Source organism: Meleagris gallopavo, chromosome 6 (genome assembly GCF_000146605.3).
Source record: "Meleagris gallopavo isolate NT-WF06-2002-E0010 breed Aviagen turkey brand Nicholas breeding stock chromosome 6, Turkey_5.1, whole genome shotgun sequence".
NCBI classification, from domain to species: Eukaryota; Metazoa; Chordata; class Aves; order Galliformes; family Phasianidae; genus Meleagris; species Meleagris gallopavo.
The window spans coordinates 8,697,121-8,717,783 of record NC_015016.2 but is presented as its reverse complement, the minus strand read 5'-3'; the positions used below and the strand labels follow the sequence as shown (position 1 = coordinate 8,717,783).

The following is a 20,663-nucleotide window of genomic DNA, read 5'->3' as shown; positions in this document are numbered from 1 at the left end:
ATATAGGTGTTTGTAATGGTAACCAGCTTGTTACACAAAGCATATAGTATCTGCATCCAGTTAAATTAACTGATAACTCCTCACTGCATTCTTAGCACAATAGGAACTACTGGATCTCATTTTTTCCAAAGTCATTGTAGAGAAAATGAGAATAATTTTTTTTAGTTCCTAATCTAGAATGAGTTAGTAATAAAATTAACTGATTAGATTGAGCTAAAGTAAAAAAAAATTTTAACCAGGGTGAAATAGCATTTGAACTACAGCAAAACAATTTCATTGCAGTGGCAGATGACTTCTCTCAGAACTTCAACTTCCAAAATGCATTCTTTTTTGTTTGTTTGTTTTGGGGGAGTCATTAATCTTCTCTGTCTTAAGTAAGTTTAATTGTAATGCTAAAGTAAAATGGAAACCTTTTATCTTTTAAAAGCGATTTTTTAATATATTCTGAAATTTTGCAAAAATAATAAAAGCTAGGAAATTAAACATGCTAAAAATGAACTTGCACACTCTGCAGGAACAATGAAATATGTTCTATAATGGCTGAGGTATCTATTGCTTACTAATATTTCTCATAAACATTTCTTTAGTTCATAAAGTGGCCTTAGAGAGCAACTGGATTAGTGTAGCTGAGAGTTTTAATAAAGACTGTTTTTATGAATGTTGCTGTAATTGTAACCTTTCTAGGGAGAGAGAGGATAGAGAAAGTGATAATGTTCGTTAACTATTACTGCACAGAAGGGAAATGTTAATGTTCCCTGCATTGGTTTGTTTTTATACTGCAAATCAGTACAAAATCAGTCACTGTCTGCATTAAATAAATAATAGCAACAAATGGCTTTGCAATAAGTGTATGCTGCACATTTCTATGCATTTGTGCATGTGTATGATACTCACACAGTAAAAAAGGGACTGGAACTATTCCCAGTAAATTCTTTAATCTATGTGAATCTAAAATCACTCCTACTTGAGAGGTGGTTGTAGTCCTGCACTCAGGAAATCAGTTTGACAACTGATCTCACATACTTTGTGTTTAAATCTTTATGCTTTTTTAAAGTGCTCTATTTAAAATACGAGGGAAGCTGGAGCTAAATTTGTGTATGAATTATGTTTTTCTAAGCCTGCTTTTTAGACAAATACGATGTTTCTAACAGCAAGAAGCACAGTTAAGATTATAGAATTACAATTATGATTAGAGTGGGGTTTATCTTTGAAATCCGACCTTAACTTGTGCACATGAAATGAAATGCTGAAATGTGATGTGAGAAGTACTTTTTTATTTTCTGATAATACTGTCTTTGTATGTTTTCCTCTTTTCTCCACAAACCAATATGTCATAGTTCCAACCCATCAATTTTTATAGGCCACGATTTTTTGGTGCAGTGAAGCTTCATTTTTATGGCTGAAACAGTGGTCTTTCGGTAAGAAAGGGAAATAGTCCAGCATATTTGTACACTAGGGATAATAGCTTGAGTTCTTTTCACCTTGTGATCTGAAAATGGAACTGAAAAGATTATACTCAGTGGTATAGTTGACAGATGTCAAAGGTGATCCATTCACTATTAGATTCTCAGGCTTCCATGGCTTTGCAAGCATGACCCAAGGAGATATTACGACTGCTTCAGTGAACTCCTAAGACGCCAGCTTTTAATTGTGCCACAAAGAAAAGATAAACATTTTCGTGTAATACTTAAATAAAAGATTTGTGATAGTTTAAAGATTTGTCAAAATGGCAGTGTGATTGTCAATGGCAAGAACAATAGGTCACTCCTGCTGTGTTTGTCTAGTGACCTTTCAGATGGCTGGAGCAGTGCAATCCATACCAATCCATAATATCCATCAGCACTAAGCTTCAGAATGAATTGACAGCTTCAGTGGAGAAAATTGTCCGGCAAATCCTCCACTGTGCTGCTTCAGCACTTTATTATGCTGAGAAACCAATCAAATTGGGTGATTTACTTTGTTTACTCTTTTCTCCTTCAAAAAATTGATATTCAACCACTGTAGGATTTGTGTGAGAGAGGTCTGTTTCTTTCTCAGAATTATTGCTATGAACTGTTTCTACTAATCTCTGAAATAATCCTATAAAATGAAATTACCTGAAGGAAGTTATTTTCACTTGTGTGCTGGTTCAGCCATAGCTATAAAATACCGTTATAATGGGAATATATCAGTGGGAACTCTCCAATCAGAGAAGTCTCAGACTAAAGAACTCCTCCTCTTTTTTAAACTTCTTCAAGTATGGAAGGTTTTGTTTAACACGAAAAGTTGCCATTACTCTCATTTGTCTGGCAGGATATGCTCTGAGATGTGGGCCAAAATCCCACAGTCAAAACATTTAAACACCGTTTAGACTTCTGAGTCCCTTGTGAGGCAATCCAAAGCCTGACTATCCAGAACATGTTGCTCTTACCGTCTAGAGCAAAACTAAATGCAAGCTGCTGTTTGCTCAGCAGTGAAAACACTGAAGCTGGTGTGCAGTTTCAAAACTAGTGGCTAGACTTCAACGCACTAAGGGAAATTCTAGTTCGAGAGAGAAAGTTCTTTTCTTTTCACTGCTTAATCATAGTATTTTGGACCTCAAATGCAGAGAAACCTATCTTATTTTGTGATTTATCAGAATATGTGTGCTGTAAGGCATGGACTGAAAGGCATCTCCTATGGAAGAGAATGAGGGCTGTTTCTAGTTTAGAGAAAAGGGGGTATAGGGATAACCTAGTTGCTTTCTGCTTCTTCATGAGGAGGGGAAGCAGAGGGCTCTTCCGCTAACCAATGACAGGACTTGTGGGAACTGCAAAAGCTGAACCAGTGAAGGCTCAGACTGGACATCACAAAAATGTCTTTAATGTGAGGATGATCAAACAGTGGAACAGGCTTCCAAGAGAGGTGGTTGATGCCCCATGCCTGTCAAGTGATCAGGAGGAATTTGTACAATGCTCTTTAAATTTGTTTAGTACTGAGGTGATCAGACAGTTGGACTTGATGATCTTTTTAGGTCACTTCCAAATGAACTATTCTAAATTTTAAGGTTTTTCACATACATTCAAGCTCACAGTTCATGGCGGTTCTGTTGGCTTGTGAGCCTACTTCTGGCACTGTTACATTAGTCAGTTCCTAGATAGTTTGTGTTTTGTCACATGCTAGCTCAATTCCAGACTGTCTATGTAAAATTAGGTTGTAAATCTGTTCACAACATGTTAACTTAATTGGATCATACCATCAGTTCTGTGCTTTTAATTTGAGATTGCTGATATTCTGCTCAGTTACTTTTGACAAAGCTGAAAATTGATCTACTGTTCATAGTATAAGACTGCTGCGAAAGGTGATTAGTCTGACCCGTTTAATATGCTAAGGGTTAGGTTGATTCCAAGAGCTTGAAACTATTTCTGCACCTTCATAAAGGTGATAAAGGATGTTGCTCTGCATATAATGATTACTTCCTACAGGATGTTGCTCAGGTTAGGACCCTGAAGCTGGGTTGTACAGAATTTTCAATTCATTCTGCAGGTTTTTTGTTTTCCTAGGCAAGTCGTTAAAGAATTGCATTTTCGTCATCTTCATCATTTGTTATTTCGACCAGTGATATGCAGGCCATTTTAATTGCTTTTAAAAATGAAATATAAAATAAAAATGAATCGTATACAACGAAACAGGAATAATAGGTTTTCTTGTTCCTTGTTACTGGAAAGTCTTGATGTGTCTTAAAAGCTGAGCCTTTGTATTTCATGAGGCTTTTCAGCTTTCCTTAGAAAATAATAACAGAATGTTATTGTCCTTTAATACACACGTACAAACAGAAACACTGATTTGACTTTCCCTACATATCTCAGTGTCCTCTTTGAAATTGTTATTCTGTTTGCAAGTATACCTTATCAAGGGGAAAAAAATCATGCATATTCTTCACTTAACTTCTACAACTAGCTTTAAAAACTAAAAGAAAAAACAGAAATGCTCTTGGTACTAAAGTTTGTTAAAACCAGTTCCTGACAGCACTGCTCACAGACCAAAAAAAAAAAAAAAAAAAAAAAAAGGAAAAATGTAAAGTTCTTATTGCTCAATTTATCACTTTCACTAGTAGACTCTGCCCATGTATAAATAAATAACTGTCCAACATTGAACTTAACGCCAAAAGTTTTGCTTCTTATAATGTAGCTTGATCTTCTACATAAATAATACAAGTAGAAAATACTTGCCTATGAATTTATCGATGAGAGACAATTCTGTCACTGTCTCTGCACCACAACCACTATACAAAAGTAAATCTGGAATATTCCTTGGTTAGCTGTTCACATGTAGTTATTCACACTCCCTAGTGTTTTTTAGACACAAAATCATTTTTTCCTCTTTAATCCCCCAGTATCATTGTGATTCTCAGTGGCAGAAATCGCATCCTTCACATCACTGCTTTAATGCAGTGTTTCACCTTAATTCTGATGTTATACATTCTCACAGGAAAATTATACTTCATGCATCTTTTTAATGCACAAGAAAATAGCAGAAAAACAGTGGTTGTGAATAGCTTTTTCAGTATGAGAATTCAGCTTTGAATATTTTTAATTTCTTCTTTGTTTTATGTGCAGAGATGGTATGACAGCCTGTTCTACTTCTGTTGCCCTTCGCTTTTGTGATCCCAAAATATGTTAAATTATCTTACCCCATAACCTGCTGATGTAGATAACTTCACAACAGTCCATCCAAGCTCCCCTTTATTCCTCTTTTCACTTGCCCAAATGTTTTGCTTTGTTTGCTAGTGGGTCAAGCTTTGTGATTCACCTCCAGAGGAACATCCAGAGCCAGATTTTGACTTGATTTAACTGGTGACCGACTGATCCATGACACACAGTAACGGCACTGAGTCTGGTCCCTTGAACAGTTGAAATGCACTGGGTAATTTTAGCAGTGCACCTGGAGTCCCAGGAGTGCTACAGTGACTAGCTCGCATTTGTATCTCTCTGCTCAGCTGAACACATAAATATTTCTGGTGTTCTGAAAAATGTTCCTAGATCCACCATTTTCTCTTTCCATGTCTTCTCTTCTGCATTAGCAGAAGTCTTCTCTTCTTTGGGTCTCGTGGACCTGCAGCCAGTGCAGAGGCACCACAGCCTCTCTTTGAGTAGGTTCATGCTGCTCTGCTGTCTCCATGCCGCAGACCTTTACTCATTGGGTTACATGTTTCTTATCATAGGGATGGGGTGCTAAGCTGTGTTTTGCTTCTGTAAAAGTGGTAGACATAAAACACCTGAGATGATGCAGTATCTCACAATTCCATATGGTCAATCCTTCTAATCCACTACGGTGTTTTTCTGGTAATTACCATGCAAATCATTTTAAAAGAGTGACAAATATTAACTTTAGGAATGCATGAAAAGGAGAAAAACAAAGGTTGGAATTCCAGTGAATTCATCAAAATGAATGATAATGCAGCCCATTCTCTACTAGCACTTTTTCATTGGTGTTTTGCTCAGTTCTGGGAGGGTCAGCTATAAACATGCAATAATTTGATTTTCATGCCTGATAAATTTTTGAAATTTCTTGACTCAGATAACATGTATACAATGTAAACATCTGACCACTAAAAATTAGAATGAAGTCATTTTTATCTCACTCTAAATCATTTATATAACATGCAAGAAAATCCTTCACAAGGAGAAGATCAATGAGGACTAATTCAGAACACTAAGAATAAATCAGAACAGAGAAAATAATTTAATTTTACTATTGAGTAGATATTTTCACTCGCTGTTTTACAAGCAGGTATGCTACAATCTTCAGATTATGGTGTGTCTGATGGAGAGATAAATTCAGACTTTATTGATAGAATGGAGACTGAGTTTTAGGAAAAGTCAATTTTTTAAATGTTAAACATTTTGGTATCTTACAGAAATGTTTGTGTTTCTTTATTTTCCTTCTTTGAGCACTAGGCTGATGGACATACTTTGTCTTTTGTAATTTAAACCATCTGCACTGTAATTTGGTCTGGGCTTTAAGTTACCTTGAAGGAAAAACATTTTTGGTGATATTAAGGTAGGGAATATGCAAAAAGTCAAAAGCCCATTAAAATGTATATCACCAGCTGACCTTGATCTCATTTATTAATTACTCATTAATAATCTGATTTTAAAAAACAATCTTGCTTTGTCAAGGCTTTTTTTCTATCAGAGAGTTTATATTGTAATGAATTTTGTAGGATTTATGACAAGTAAACTCCATCACTGCTTCAAATGTTCAGCTTAAAAATGCATTAAGGAGTGCTTTGATGGAATCCAGACTTGGAAAGGAGGATATCATCATTATGGCAGAGATTATTGCCATTATTTCCATGTTTTGCCATTAACAACATGTCTGTATGAATTTGTCACTATTAACATAGCTGGAGGTACTGCGTATTTGGAACAATACAAGCACAGGCTGGAACAGGGTCACACTTCAATTATAACTCCAGAGAGGTGATCCTTCTTGACTTCTCAATCACTCTTGTGTTTCCACAATGCCGTTATCACTCTGACCTTCATAGCCTTACCACTGCTATTGATTTTTACCAGGTGTCATCTGTGTTACAAATTGGTCTGGACTTGAATCTGTTCATATTAAGGGGTTTAAATTCACACTCATTTGTGGTGGAAAAAGATGGAAAAAATATGGAAAGCGGGAATTTGACTGAAAAATTGCAAAAAAAAAAGTAAGTTTAAAAAGATTTAAAGGCCAATAAAGCCAATGAAAAAAACAGCATATTAAAACAAACTGCAACTAAAGATATAAAATTGCAGTGTCCTTAACATGTTTACAGTCACAGTCTCATGACATCAGGCTGCTCTCCAGCAACCCAGTGAGTAGCTCTGTGCTCTGACGTTATTTGGTTGCTTTCATCAGCCCTGAATAAATGCGAATTAATTACAAAATTCATTACAATATAACTGAATTTGAGGTACAGGATGAGTTCAAACCAGATAAAATATGTTTAGTGCTAAAATTCATTTCTTCTCTCAGTATGTGCTGGAGATGAGTACTTCAAGATACATGAAGCTAACTGGAACATAGACAAGAGACTCAAACTCAGACAGACAAGGCAAGTGTTGTAACACCATGGACTTGATGAAACATCAGTGCCCAGGACTTTCATTATAGCACATCATGTGGGTTACTCTCAGGGGCACTTCCAGAAAAGAAAAGTAAATACAATTTTGGTGTCTAAAGATCCTTTAGGCTTGGTGGACTCAGACAGAAAATAATGATAACACTATGAATTACTTTGATGTTAAAATGTTCCAGTAGTCCTCACTGTACTTCCTCTGCATCCTGAAAAGATGCCCTTTAATGTCTCAGTTTATCCTCTGTTGTATGGAAACTTTCTTGTTGTGAGACTCCCTTTGTGTCTAGGAAATGAAAAGTAAGATTTGTAGAAGGCAGAATTCAGTAGTTTATATTGTTGTTTTTTTTTAACTTAATGAGGATGGGATAGTCCCACCGCCATGCAGCCATGCAGGAGCATTCACTTCTTCCATGGGATATTTGTAGCTGACATCATTTATTCCTTCTTTGGCAAATATGGTGACTTTCCTCTGGAATGCAAATCCTTTTGTGAGTAGATCAGCTGGTTTGGTAAGTGACCTCTGGAGTCAGATAGGAGTTGCAGCTTGAGGAAAAGCATCATGAAGCCAGATTCCTGGGCACAGGAATGAATGGGAGAATGGAACTTAGATTTTCTTGAGGACCCTTGTTAAAGCTACGTCCCTTTTCTGTGATGTAGCTCTTCCATTCTTCTGTTACTATTGAACTTTGCATACAAAGAGAGGTTCATATCCTTTTACTTCATACTTCTGTAAGTGAAGTTCCCATTATTTTGCGTATTACAATATTTACCAATCTTGGGGGGGGGAAAAAAAAAGAGGGAAAAAAAAGCTGTTTTTTTTTTAAATAAAAGGTTTCCTAGTGTCATTTTCAGCTTCTCTGTGCTGTGATCTCAGACTCTGAAACCACATTAGTGATAAACCAATTCCACATCTTATGTCTCAGCTATTTCTATCAAAAGACTTCTGTGCTTCCACCTCCAGAGGACCATGCCAGAGTTTCTCTCTTTACTTCTGTGACAGCATTGGTCCCAGGAGCCGTGAGGGAGCAAAGTGCCTTCTGAGGAGATGCATCAGCCTCTCCTGAGAGAAAAGCTGCTGTTGCAGCAAAACCACAAGTCGTACCTGCCCTCCAATCAACAGGAGATAAATGGGATGCTCTTCATACCGACTTTAAGGAGTGTGACTCACAGAGCAAGGGCCACGGCGTCTCTGCGGATTAAGAACCGGTTATGAGATAGGAGGGAAAGATTCGTCATGAACTGCTGCTTCTCAGCATGTAGAGGGATTAGTGGTACCCCATGGGCAAATTGTCTCTGTTAGGAAGAACTATGGAGGATTTAGAAAAATTCCAGATGGATTTAAATACATTGAGGGATTAAGGAGCACAATGGTAGATGAAATTCAGCTCGAATAAGTGTGACAGAATAATAGACATTAACAAAAATAGTCTTTCTGGGAAAAAAAAAAAATAAGGAAAAAAAAAAGAATAATTCTTTAAACTCCTCATACTCTGCGCTCTGAGGCAATGGAAAAAATTTAAAAAAAAAAAAAAAAAAGCTGTTTAGATGCACAAATCCTACCATTGGTATGGTGCCCCATGTTTTCAGACTTGGAAATTTAAAAGAAGGCATTCAGATCCTGAATTAGGTTGTCCATTTCTAAATACAAACCAGTCCAGTATATCATTGAGGTCAACAATTTAGCAGGATGATTTTTTAAAAAGAAAGAGATTTTAGTAAGTGATGAATACATGCCTAACCAACCACTGGTAGAAGAAAGCGATAATCCTACTTATTTATTTTCAGAAGGAATGTTCTTGGTTCAGAAGGGCAAGAAGTGCTGATTTCTGATCTTTCTCCAGTCTTTGCCCCGGCTGCAATGCTATGAGCATGGAGACAGAGTGCGTGGCGACAGAGTGCGTGGCTGAGAGTAGCATCCTAATCTTGAAACACATGGTACATGCATTACGCAAGGTGCATATAAGGAAAAAATGTCACTGTTATAGTGCCTCTAGAGTCAGATCAATGATCAGATAGAATCTGTTTTTTCTTGTGTAATGTTATGATTTATTAGATTTATTAGATCCCTAGCTATTCTAGAGTAGAGTGATTTGCACCTTTTTGAGTAGGCTTTGGGCAGCTGCCAGAATACCTGCAATTTCGTAGCAAGTCTCACACCTCTAACTTTTTCCTCAAAGAATTGAGACCAGTGTTGAAAACTGTCACTGGATGATTTCCTTAATATCTTGCTTTCTTCACTTTTAGCAGTGTGAATGAAACAGTGCTCAAGAGAAAAAAAAAAAAGAACAAAAGGTTTCTGTTTTATCACAGAATTGGCTCTCCCAGGATAGGCTGTTCTGTAGTTAGTCCTTACAGAGCTGTATTTCAAAAATCACATCTCCCACCCTCCTTCTTAAGAACTTTTCCAACATTATCTTGGATTTCATTTTCCTTTCTTTTTTTTTTTAGCTTTATTTTCAGACTCACATGATTTTCAGCTGGCTTGCTAAAATCGGGGAGTAGCATGTACAAGGTTGTGTAATGCAACCTTCTATCTTGTGCTCACATCTGTTGCTGAGAACTGATTCAAAGACTGGAGTTAGCATGGAATCATAGAATCACAGAGTGGTTTGGTTTGGAAGGGATCTTTAAGATCATATAGTTCCAACCTCCTGCTATAGATAGGGACACCTCCCTCTAGAGCAGGTTACTCACACTCCCTTCCATCCTGTCCTTGATTGCTTCCAAGAGAGGGCATTCACAGCCTCACTGGGCAACCCATGCCAGTGCCTCATCACCCTCACAGTAATGAGATGAGTTTTTTCTTGATATCTAGTCTAAATCTACCCTCTTCCAGTTTAAAACCATTTCCCCTCATACTGTTGCTACATGCCCTTATAAAAACCATGTACTGCTGGAGATCTGCTGCCTGCAGCAATTGCCCTTCTCGCTTATTCATGATCTCAATAGCAGAAAGAGGAAATTGTTCTCCCTCTCCTTTTCTCTTGACTACTTATAGTAGGCAGAGCAGTTATAGTTGGTGTGCAGCAGCTCCTCATGGAAAGGTAGAGCTCAACTCTGGTGTTCTGCTCCACTACAGTTTGTGCTGGAGCTGGCCAGGTTGCTCTTGCCAGTTGCCCATCAGCAAGATGTTTGCTTGCAGCCTAATCAATGTTCGTGCTGCTGCCTAATAGCTTTACCAGACTAAGCAATCTAGTCCTCAGCTTTATTCATCCTAAGTGTGGCCTCTTAGGATACTGGACTCTAAAGCATTCTGTATGGTATTCTGAACTTTGTTTATAGTTGTTGGTATCTTTATTTATTTATTTATTTTGGGGGGGATTTACCTTTCTGTCTATGGCATTAAGGAAACTGTGCTGCATATTAAGAAATTGATAGTGTTACTAGACCATTGCATAGTTAATTAAGGGAAGTCAGTTTGATGTCAATACCCAGACTACATTGAAGAATGGACAGGTGGAACTTTGCTAAGTAATCATTAAACCAAAGTAACTGTTATTAAACTAAAGAATGTATCTATCTTAAAATTCAGTTTTTAGAAAAATAAAAGCCTCATGAATAAAAAAGTATCTAAGATCAGTACTAAAAAGAAGAGCTGCATGAAAGATGCTGCAGTGTTAACAAATTTCTTAAAAATCTTAGATATAAGTGCTCAAATATAAAGGCAGCAAGATCAACAGAATTATGTTTTGCAGCTCGAGTCTCAGTTAACTTCTAGGCAAAAGAGCCACCACATGATATAGTCTACACTTACCTCTCAATTAAGGTTTATTAAAGTTGATTACTGGAAGTAAATTAATCAACAGATTTGGTCCTTATGACTTGGGCTTTCAAAGAGCATTGTTCTTGTTATCTCTGTGGTTAGTGCCTTTTCCTTTTAAGAAATATTTTAGGTTTTAAGCTAAAATGGAAGTTATTTAAGTATTTAGGGTGAAGGCCAGACTGTCTTACTTAAGTGCTGAACTACTCATCTTCCCCAGGAATGAGGATGTTGTCTTTTTCCCATGACATCACTGAGTTCCTTGAGGGACAAATGAATACATATCCACACAAGGAGATTCTGGCACCTCTTCTCCTCTTCTATTTAGAAGGGACTTTGTGAAACTCCAGAAGATAACCCAGACTTCTAGGTGTCTCCCTGCCTCACAGAGACATACCAAACCAGTAGGTTATTCTGGGCTCCACCATATCTAACATTCCTGTGCTGAAAAGCACCTTGTGGAGTATCCCTGCCTGTCTTTCCCTTACTACTGCAGGGCTTAGAAAGTGAAGCAGGAAGTGGAGTTATAGAACTTATGCCAAGCAGTTTTAACTCCTATATTATAGGAGGGTGCTCTGGGTACTAGCCCTAAGGGATAGGTCTGTCTGTCATCCTCATGATAGCTTAGTGTTTCATCTTCAGGCATAGAAATGACAGCGGAAGATGGATGACATGCAAGAGAGAATGTGACCATAAGTCATATCACTCAGAAGAAGGGAATGCTGCTGTCCCAAATGGTTTTTAAGTATGTGTGTGTTTCACATAAGTAAACATTTGAAAAGTTTTTAAAGTAAACAGACTAAATAAAAAATCTCTCTTCACAAAAGCCTTGGGTGCTATGTTCAGGTTCTTCCCACCTTCACTTGAAATGTGGGTTCAATTCAAGTTGAGCACAAGTGTAACCAATTTTTGAACCTTCTTGATGAGAAATAGGTGGAGTGAAGATGGCGTTGTACTTGAATGTGGACAGCGAAAGAGAGGCTGGTTTTAAGAGTGGCACCTACCACTGCACAGCATGAGCTTTCTGGTGCTGCTGACAAGGCTCTATTTAAGCACTTAAGCAAGTTTCTGGCTGTAGATAAATGCCTTGTAATTTTGGCACAGTTTTCAGCACTCTCAAAAATGGGTGAATTGGACTTCTTTGCCTATGTCCTGATTTAAAAAAAAAAGTAACAGGAGGATTGAATCCTACCTTACTTAAGATTTCACTGGGGATTGGACTGACATTTTGGTTTAAGGAGTGCTATTCCCAGTGTCAAGCCTATTTCTGTACTGTAGATTATTCTTCATTTTTGCAGAAAATGATTCAATTGAACTAATATGACAAGGCTGTCTGGATGTCCATTATATTGCTGCATTACAATTGCTAAACAGAATACTGGAAGGGCACTAGGTACAGTCTGGTAAAGACAATACATAATTTGAATGATGGCACTGAGGGAGAATTTCAGAGTTCAGTAAGTGGGTTTTCGAAGACACTTGGCAGTTGGGAGAAGGAAAAGCGAATGAGAGCAACTGCTTGTGAGACTGACATAACCTCAGTGTAACTCTGAGCTACATGTTGCTCTCCTTTCGGGGAGCAGGCTTGGCAAATGTGAGCAGTCAAGCCATCTGTATAACTGGATCAGATTTTTTGCGACCTAAATGGATCAATTTATGTGATTGTTTTGACAGGCATGTTGGGAAATACAGAACATATAGTTTTCATCATTGCTTACTGCTGTTCCTTCTCTTGTTCCCTTTGACACTGCCCACTGGCTTTTATTAGAATCTGAGCTCCGTTTAAGTCAGCATGCAGAGCTGGCCATGCTGCCAGTGTCTCTCCCTGCAGAACTCCTCCTGTTTCTTCATTTACATGTTTCTTTCTTGTTCTTTAACTAGAACTGGAAGCTTTGAGACTTGAATGAATAAACCATTAGGTCCAGGTCAAAAATATGCAATTCATTATTCAAACTGGTTGTACTCACTTTTCTGATTTATACTTTATCTTGGGAATTTCTTGGGAATGTGGCATCCATCTGCAGCACTGTTTGGATAACTGTGGTGAGAAGCTTACCTGGTATCAAGATCAGCATACAATATTCAGCACTGCTTTTTTGTGGGAGTGGTTTAATTGGCCATGTGTGAGGCATACCTAGTCCACAAATTTCTTGACACCTACTCCGTTTTCCCACAGCAGGTGTATGCAAGGCTACCAACTCAGCAGTGTGGGACAAGTTATGTTCACCTGGATCCAGGTGCTTTAAACGTGATGTGAAATCAGTCAGTTGGGTTCTGAAGAAAGCTAGTACCCATGTTGAAATAATTTAGAACAATATTTTTGGTAGGGAAATTTTTCTTGTAACTAAAAACTAATTTTCATGTTACTTGGTCTTTGCTACCACAACATCTTCTCCATGTTTGATAGGGAGGAAATACATTTAGCTTTTAGGGACTGCTAATAGTGCTGCTCTTTTTATTCTTAGATCCAGAAGGCATGCAAGTCTTTTAAGTAGCAATACTAGTCATCTGGGAAAAAAGCTGGTATCATTCCCTTCATTTTGAACATTTCAACATGAAGGGAATTCATGTTGAAATTGAGGAAGGCATCTTGACCAAGGTCACCTGATTAAGGCCTCTTCTTTTCTTCATTCATCTTTTATTTATCAGCTGATATTCTCATTTATGTATAAAACCAATGATAATGAGATAGTTTCACATGTACAAAAATAGGGTAACAAACTGTATGAAGCAGTGATTGAGAAGGAAATCACTTAAAGTGATTGCTCTAGGTAGTGCCAACTTTGTGGAACCAAATTTCTAGAAATAACTCCTCAACCCAATGTTTTTCTTACAAATTGAGCAAATGAAGAGTGAAATCTTTAATAGACAGTAGCAGAGGAAAATTATAATCCAATGTTCTATTATTTGAATTACCTCTGTAAGTGGACTGTTCCTTAAATTATTTCTGTTTTCAACTCCCTCACTAGGATGGATTTAGATATTGGAAGATATGGATTATTATTTTCACCAGGCAATCTAATTTTGCTGTATCCAGTGTCCAGTACAATTCTGGAAACGTTTCACCAATTACATAAAGTTGGTCTCCCAAATCTGCTCTTGAGAATTTAAATGGATTACTTAATTTTCAGAAGTGCTCAGCAGCTCGCATTAAGGTAAAGGGATATTTATTCCTGCACTTTAATTTAAGATCCATCCCTAAATAAAAGAGCTTTATAGCCCAGATCTGCTTTTCTTGTTAGATAAAACTCCTGATGAAATTAAAAAGAGCTGTCTTTATTGTGAACTTTAGTACAGACAAGTATCTATGTATTGGGCTATTTAGTTTTCTCATAGTTTAAATGATTTTGTCATGATTTAACATCATGACATCAAAATCTTTCAGTCAGCTGGGAGTCATTACATCTGAAGGAATGATGTAGTACTACCATACAATATTGTCTGTGGTTAGCAGAGATATAAGCCATATGCTCTAGTAGATACAAGTAGTTCAGTGCAAGTGCTGTGTGCTGCAATGTGAGATTAAACAAAAACAGCATTTTTCAGATGATTCTGTGCCAGACTTGAAAATATGTATCTACATAAACCCCAAAGGAAATATTTATATTTTATTCCCCCTTTATTTCTTCATTGTCATTAAAATTTATCAAACAAAGTGTATTCTGCAAATAATATGACATAGCAGTTGGAATCTGGGTAAAACAGACTTTGGCTACTGATTCTGTAGGGTTTGAATTTGTCATTTGAAAATAATATTTAGGCTAGAACTTACAGAAAGAGATGACATAAGGAGGCAAAGCAAGAGAAGAAAGTTATTTATAAATGAATTTTACATGCTTTCTGACCCTCCCTTTGTCTTTCTAGCTGTAGAGAACTGGAGCCTGAAAAAACCTGAAAAAGACCTGCTCTAGGGGGCCCTGCTGGGGCAGGAGTTGGGCCACACGGACCCAGAGGTGCCTTCCAATCTCAGCTGCTCTATGATCTTAACACAGTTAACTTAAAAATGCAAAAGAGAATTCTACTGCAAGTGAAATTATAGAAAAGATAGGAAACATATATAGTATCAGAAATTGTGCTGCCAGCAGGACTAGGGAAGTGACCTTCCCTCTGCATCTCAAGTACTGAGTTCTGTTTTTGGCCTCTCACTACAAGAGAGACACTGAGATCCTGGAGCTTGTGTACAGTAGGCAACGAAGCTATGAAGTGTCTGGAACACAAGACTTAGAAGGAGTGGCTGAGGGAACTGGGACTGTTTAGTCTGGGGAGGAAGAGGCTCAGGGGAGATGTTATTGCTCTCCACAACTACCTCAAAGAAGGTTTTGGTGAGGTGGGGGTTGGCCTCTTTTCCCAGGTAACAGTGATAGGACAAGAGGGAATGGCTTTAAGTTGAGCCAGGAGAGATTCAGGTTGGATAGTAGAAAGAATTTATTCTCTGAAAAAGTGGTAATGCATTGAATCAGACTGCTCAATGAAGTGATGGAGTCATTGTCCCTGGAGGTGTACAAGAAATGTTTTGATGTGGCACATAGGGACATGGTTTAGCAGGAATGCTAGTGATGAGTTGATAGTTGGAGTAGATGATCTTAAAGGTCTTTTCCAACATTTGTGATTCTATGATTCTAAGTCTAAAGTAAACTCTACCTCAAGATCTTGGCCATCAGAAGCTATATGATCTTCAAAAGGTGCTATGCCATCCAGAGGTTTTTTGTTCCTAAGGCTAAAACCTTTCCTGGAAGTGTTGAGAAACTCTCAAGGCAATTAAAAAAAATTAAAAAAATCAAGAGCTGTTAAGGATGCAGCAAAACCCATTAATTTTCTTTAACAAAATGAAGGTTACAAGAGAACTTCCTCAAGAGAACTTCCAAGGCATAAAGAGGTCGTGTTGCTTTTCTTTCTTCCAGTATGTGCTTTTTATCTCTGAGTCCTTTGCAAGTTGTGATTTCTCTTTAAGAGTTTACCATTGCTGGTGTAGTGAAATACATTATCACAGGTTCAAAAGAAAACTTATATGGGCAGGATCTGTGTTATGCTGTGTCTGGACATGAAGTGGCCATGGCCCAGACCCACTGTACCACACTGCTCTGAGTGAGCAGAGCCAGATAGGACTGTTACTGTAACAACACGGCTCTCTGTCCTCTCCTGCTTTAGGAAACTAAAGTCTAAATCTCTTCAAAGCCAGACGGGATGGGGCTGTGAGCAACCTGGTCTAGAGGGAGGTGTCCCTTCCGGTAGCAAGGGAGTTGGAGCTAGATGATCTGAAATGTCCCTTTGAACTCAAACGATTCTATGATTCTAAAACTTAACAGTTCAAATTAAGTTGTAGGAACCCTACTCCAATCTTATCTTTCCTCCAAGACTTGGGCCTTGTCATTATGATTGCATCCAGAGAAACTTTCTTCTATTAAAATATCTTCTTGCAGTGTCTTCTATTTGTTCCTTATCTGAATTGTTGTGTTCTGTTTTTACTTCTTGCTTTATGTAACACTTTGCTTTTAGTTAATTCAATTGCCAATGGAGATATCGCATTTTTGAACCATGTTAGCCATGTTATGAATTCCAGGGTTCTGGCTAACATGGTTCAAAAATGTGATATCTCTATTGACAATAGACTTGTACAAAAGCATAGACCCCATAGACTTGTACATGTTCCGTATCATGAGGTAGTCTGGACTTGCTCCTCTCTTACAGTAGGAGGGATTTTGCTCCCTCCACCTATGCTTTGAAGTTCAGGGACATGAGAGGCGTGAGAAGCCTGACTGGCCATGAAGACGGAGGCAAAGAACTCGTTAAGTACCTCAGCCTTCTCCATATCCGAGGAGAGCTCTTCCTTTTCATTTATCAGGGGTGGGACACTCTCCTTAGGCTTCGGGTAGTTTGCTTAATGCCATACTGCTGGGAACAGTGTGCTCACTCAGCATAAGTAAAGCTAGAGTCAGTCACTATGTAAGCACACAGTGTGCAACACTGAGCAAAATGCAATATGAATTAAAGTAGTAGGGAAATAGAGTGTGGATAATGATTAGGCATTTTCAACTCTCCTACCATACAGCTGTTACAGAATTGTAATCAGCAGTACTAGTATGTGGCAACATTTAGAAACTGTGAAAGTGATACTACAAGGTACTTGGGCATAAATTAATCAATTCTTAATGTGAGTCCTCAAATGTGAGAATGTGATCGATAATAATACTGATACCAAAGAAGAATTGTGGAATCCTAGAATCATAGAATGACTTGTATTGGAAGAGACCTTGAAGCCCATCCAGTTCCAACCCCATGACGTGGACAGGTTTGCCACCCATTAGATCAGGCAGCCCGGGGCCACATCCAGCCTGGCCTTGAACACATCCAGATTTGCCTTTGGAAAGTACGTAGTTCTCCTGTGCTGTTATGAATGACAATTTCTTAGCCTAACCCCAGATGAGAGCTTGTGAGCCTGTGTTCTTTAGTTTGCTATTGGATGAGAGTTAACAAGACTACTACTAGATGCTCAGACTTGCAGAAGAAACTTTCTAGCACCTTTTTCTCTCTCATTTTCTCTCCAGCATTCTTGCTGGATTGTACCATTCAAATGCTCTGATTACATATTACTGTTATTACATTGACTCATAGCAGCATACATTGGTTTAGAGGTTGGGAAATGCTTTTGCAGGGAAGGGGAGGTAAGCAGGAATGGAAGGTTGAGCTTTTACAAATGTAACTCTCTTAGGTAAAAAAAAAAAAATGGCATCAATGTATGCAGCAGACTTTCCCTGCACCTCTGTATATACTTGCTGTTACCATGAAAGCCTGCTTGCTGACACCAATCATTTTCATAAAATTTAAGCCAGTGTCTTTGGGAGAAAAGATTTAATTAACACATAAGCCCCTGAGTCACTATGACAATCTGCTTTCATAGTGATGAGAATAATCACATTTCTGCCCACTGTCAGTCCTTGAAATATAGGATTTTTATGAATAATCTATAGTACATTTTTTTCCTTACAGAAACAATCAGATTCTTTTGTTACTTTCAGACAAGAACATTTCTGTCTCATACATCTAGAAAAACTCTAAATTTATCTGGTGCCTTGAGGGGCTACCTCTGCCTGTGTGACAGGAGGTCTCTTGAGCATTTTGGGTTAGTAGCATGAAGGGAGGCTGAACAATTCCAGCCTAACCAAGATCCACGAGACATCCCATTATTTAAATAGAGGTGCCCTTAGGGCACTGCATGCAGAACCCGGCGCAGTAAATAAATAAATAAATTAGCAGCACTCATTGCAGCCAATAAATAAATCCGTGCCCATAATTACAGTGCAATAAAATTAGATTCAAAAAACTTTCTCTGTGAAGCAGAGATAATAACCTAGGTGCAGAGCTCTGAGAGGTCTTTTTTTCCCCTTAGTCCAGTTGAAAAGATCATGTCTAACAGTACGTACTTTTTTGACACCTCCTTCTCTTACTTGTTATAAACCCTTGAAGGAAAAGATACAGAAGCTTTTTTTCCCCTGGGTTAGTTTCATCAAAGTTGTTTCTGATTTAAAGTGGCATAAGTCAGATAAGTATCAGGCTTGTAAGGTTTAATGCTATGAGTGTTGGGGCTTTGACAGTCTTGAGAATAATTCTATAATCACAATTTAGAGAATGCTGCATTTGTTGTTCTCAGTAGAGCTTGTTATATAATTTTCAAATCTTTTTACTTTCTAAATACATTTTTATTTGGTTTCACAGCACTAAACAACAGCTAAACAAAGTACAGTCTGTCTATTAGAATGTTCTTAATACACCTTTACAGCTTTAGCAACTTTAATACCTAAAAGTTTTTAAAATATATATTTTGCATCTAGATAAATGCTTTCTTTAAATGCTAGCAGTCCTCCTGTGTTATGCTTGATTGCAACCTGTTTTCTAAATTAAAAAATGTAAATGTGGCATCGACAAAGGTTAAAAAGATTTAAAGTGGGTTCTGTCAGCAGTGCGTACACACACCAAACTAAATCCTATGTATCTAATCAGTGTCCTCTGGACTGTGTGCCTTGCTCCATTGTTTACTCTCAAATCTTTATTATTACAAAATAATAATTTTGTATCCTTTCACTGGGCGAAGATTCATTTTAAAAACTAATGAATTTAAAAATTTGCTTTTCCCTTGTCCATTTGCTACTGAGCCTGCAATTTGACTTTCATTGTTTGTTTCCCTCCTTGTCTCGTCAATCCTTTTCTCTCTTTCTGTCCTTTTACTTTATTACATTTTTTATTGAGGATCGAGATGAACTGGTTGCTGCACCATGGGCCCATTACACTTCCTAACAATTCCATTTACACCTTATTGTTTGTCTTATTGCTGGAAAATTCAGGTGATTCATCATGCCTGAAGAAGCACCTGATCCCAATTCCCTTGATATGACGATCACTATGTGACAGGAATACAGTTACTGGTGGCTTTCAGACTCTAAGAGGCCAAGGTGATAACTCTTTTGGGACTTTTAGCCTCTCAAGTATTGATGAGTTCCATTTTCATAACGCTGTGTTTTCTTGCTCCCTTTCAACAGCCCCCTGAGTGTGGAAAAGGGCCTGGAGTTAATAAAGGATGTGGCAGATCTCCTGAAGCTGCAGATGAGTGCCTTCGATGATGTCAAGTATGTATATGGAATTCGCCTCTTTTTATTTTATTGGATTTATTATTTTTCAATAGTTCATCTAAAAATGGAATGATTTCTCTTTAATACCAAAATTAATGAGAGTATATGCAGAAACAAAAGAACATTTTGATGATCTTTATAACATCCCCTACACAAATTTAAGAAACAATTATTTAATACAAACTATAAAGACTGAAATAACCCCATGCTCCCACGGGGAAAAATCTCTGCAAAGTGCTGTAAATCTATAACCATCTTATTTAACAGAGTATGGGTTAAGCAAATACAGTAAAGTCATCATACTCAGCATAGCTGAGTGTGAAACAAAATCACAGCGGGAGTAAAACTTTGGTTCCTGGCTTTCAGTGTGGCACATGGCACTCTAGGTCATGCTGCTTGGACAGATACTCATTTAACAAGTCACAGGGAGTTCAGCTGTGTTGAAATGCTGCTTTTCTTATGATTTATGCTGATAAATATGCTGTATGGTAATCACCTAAGTTAGGATGTTATGATTTTCCACGTTTGGTAAAAAAATATATATATAATGGAGATTTTCTGAAACCACTTTGGTAGGAACATTTTACTTTATAAAACTTTAGTTTTTCCTTCATTAAATAAAATAGTTTGATAGAGAAGTAATGGAAAAAAAGAATCAGCTGTGGTTGGTTTATTATAGAGTGCTGGAAAGAACTCACATCCCAGTGCACAGAAAATAACTGTTATCTCAGTAGCATCCAGGTTCTGCCTATGTTTCAGTGTTTGGGGCTGCTTGGTTTTCCCTGTGAGTCATACTGCTGAAGGGAATTGCCTTTTCAGCCTTTCTTGTGTTTAGCCTTTGGATCCAGTGAATGCAATTCGTATTTTTTAATGCTATGTTTTTAGCTGTGGTCAGAAGATGTTGCATTTTTGGTGGAGGTGTTGTATTTTATGAAGTATACTGTTAATGAAAACTGAATTTTGTAATTACAAAAAAATTATGTTATATGGCCTTCTTTATAAAAGAATTTTCAACCTTGAATTTGAATACTACTAGATAAATCATAGCCTGCTGCACATTCAAAGGGATAATTCCACAGAACAAGTTCTCTGCTGGAATCAATGGGTTCTACTTCATTAACTTCATTCATTTACATTAAAAGAGCACTTTCACCTACCTTTCTAATTGTTAGCATAAAATCTTTTTTTTTTT

The 20,663-nt window shown here is 37.6% G+C and overlaps 1 protein-coding gene across 5 annotated transcripts in view; it reads left to right on the top strand.

The window, feature by feature from the left end:
* Nucleotides 1-20,663, top strand: part of PTPRN2 (protein tyrosine phosphatase receptor type N2) — a 561,093-nt gene that overhangs the window by 179,121 nt on the left and 361,309 nt on the right. For all 5 annotated transcript variants that reach the window (XM_010712395.3, XM_010712396.3, XM_019616265.2 and 2 more), the window contains exon 10: nt 19,382-19,468. In XM_010712395.3, coding sequence (XP_010710697.1) covers nt 19,382-19,468 — 87 coding nt within the window. The remainder of the gene's footprint in view (nt 1-19,381; nt 19,469-20,663) is intronic.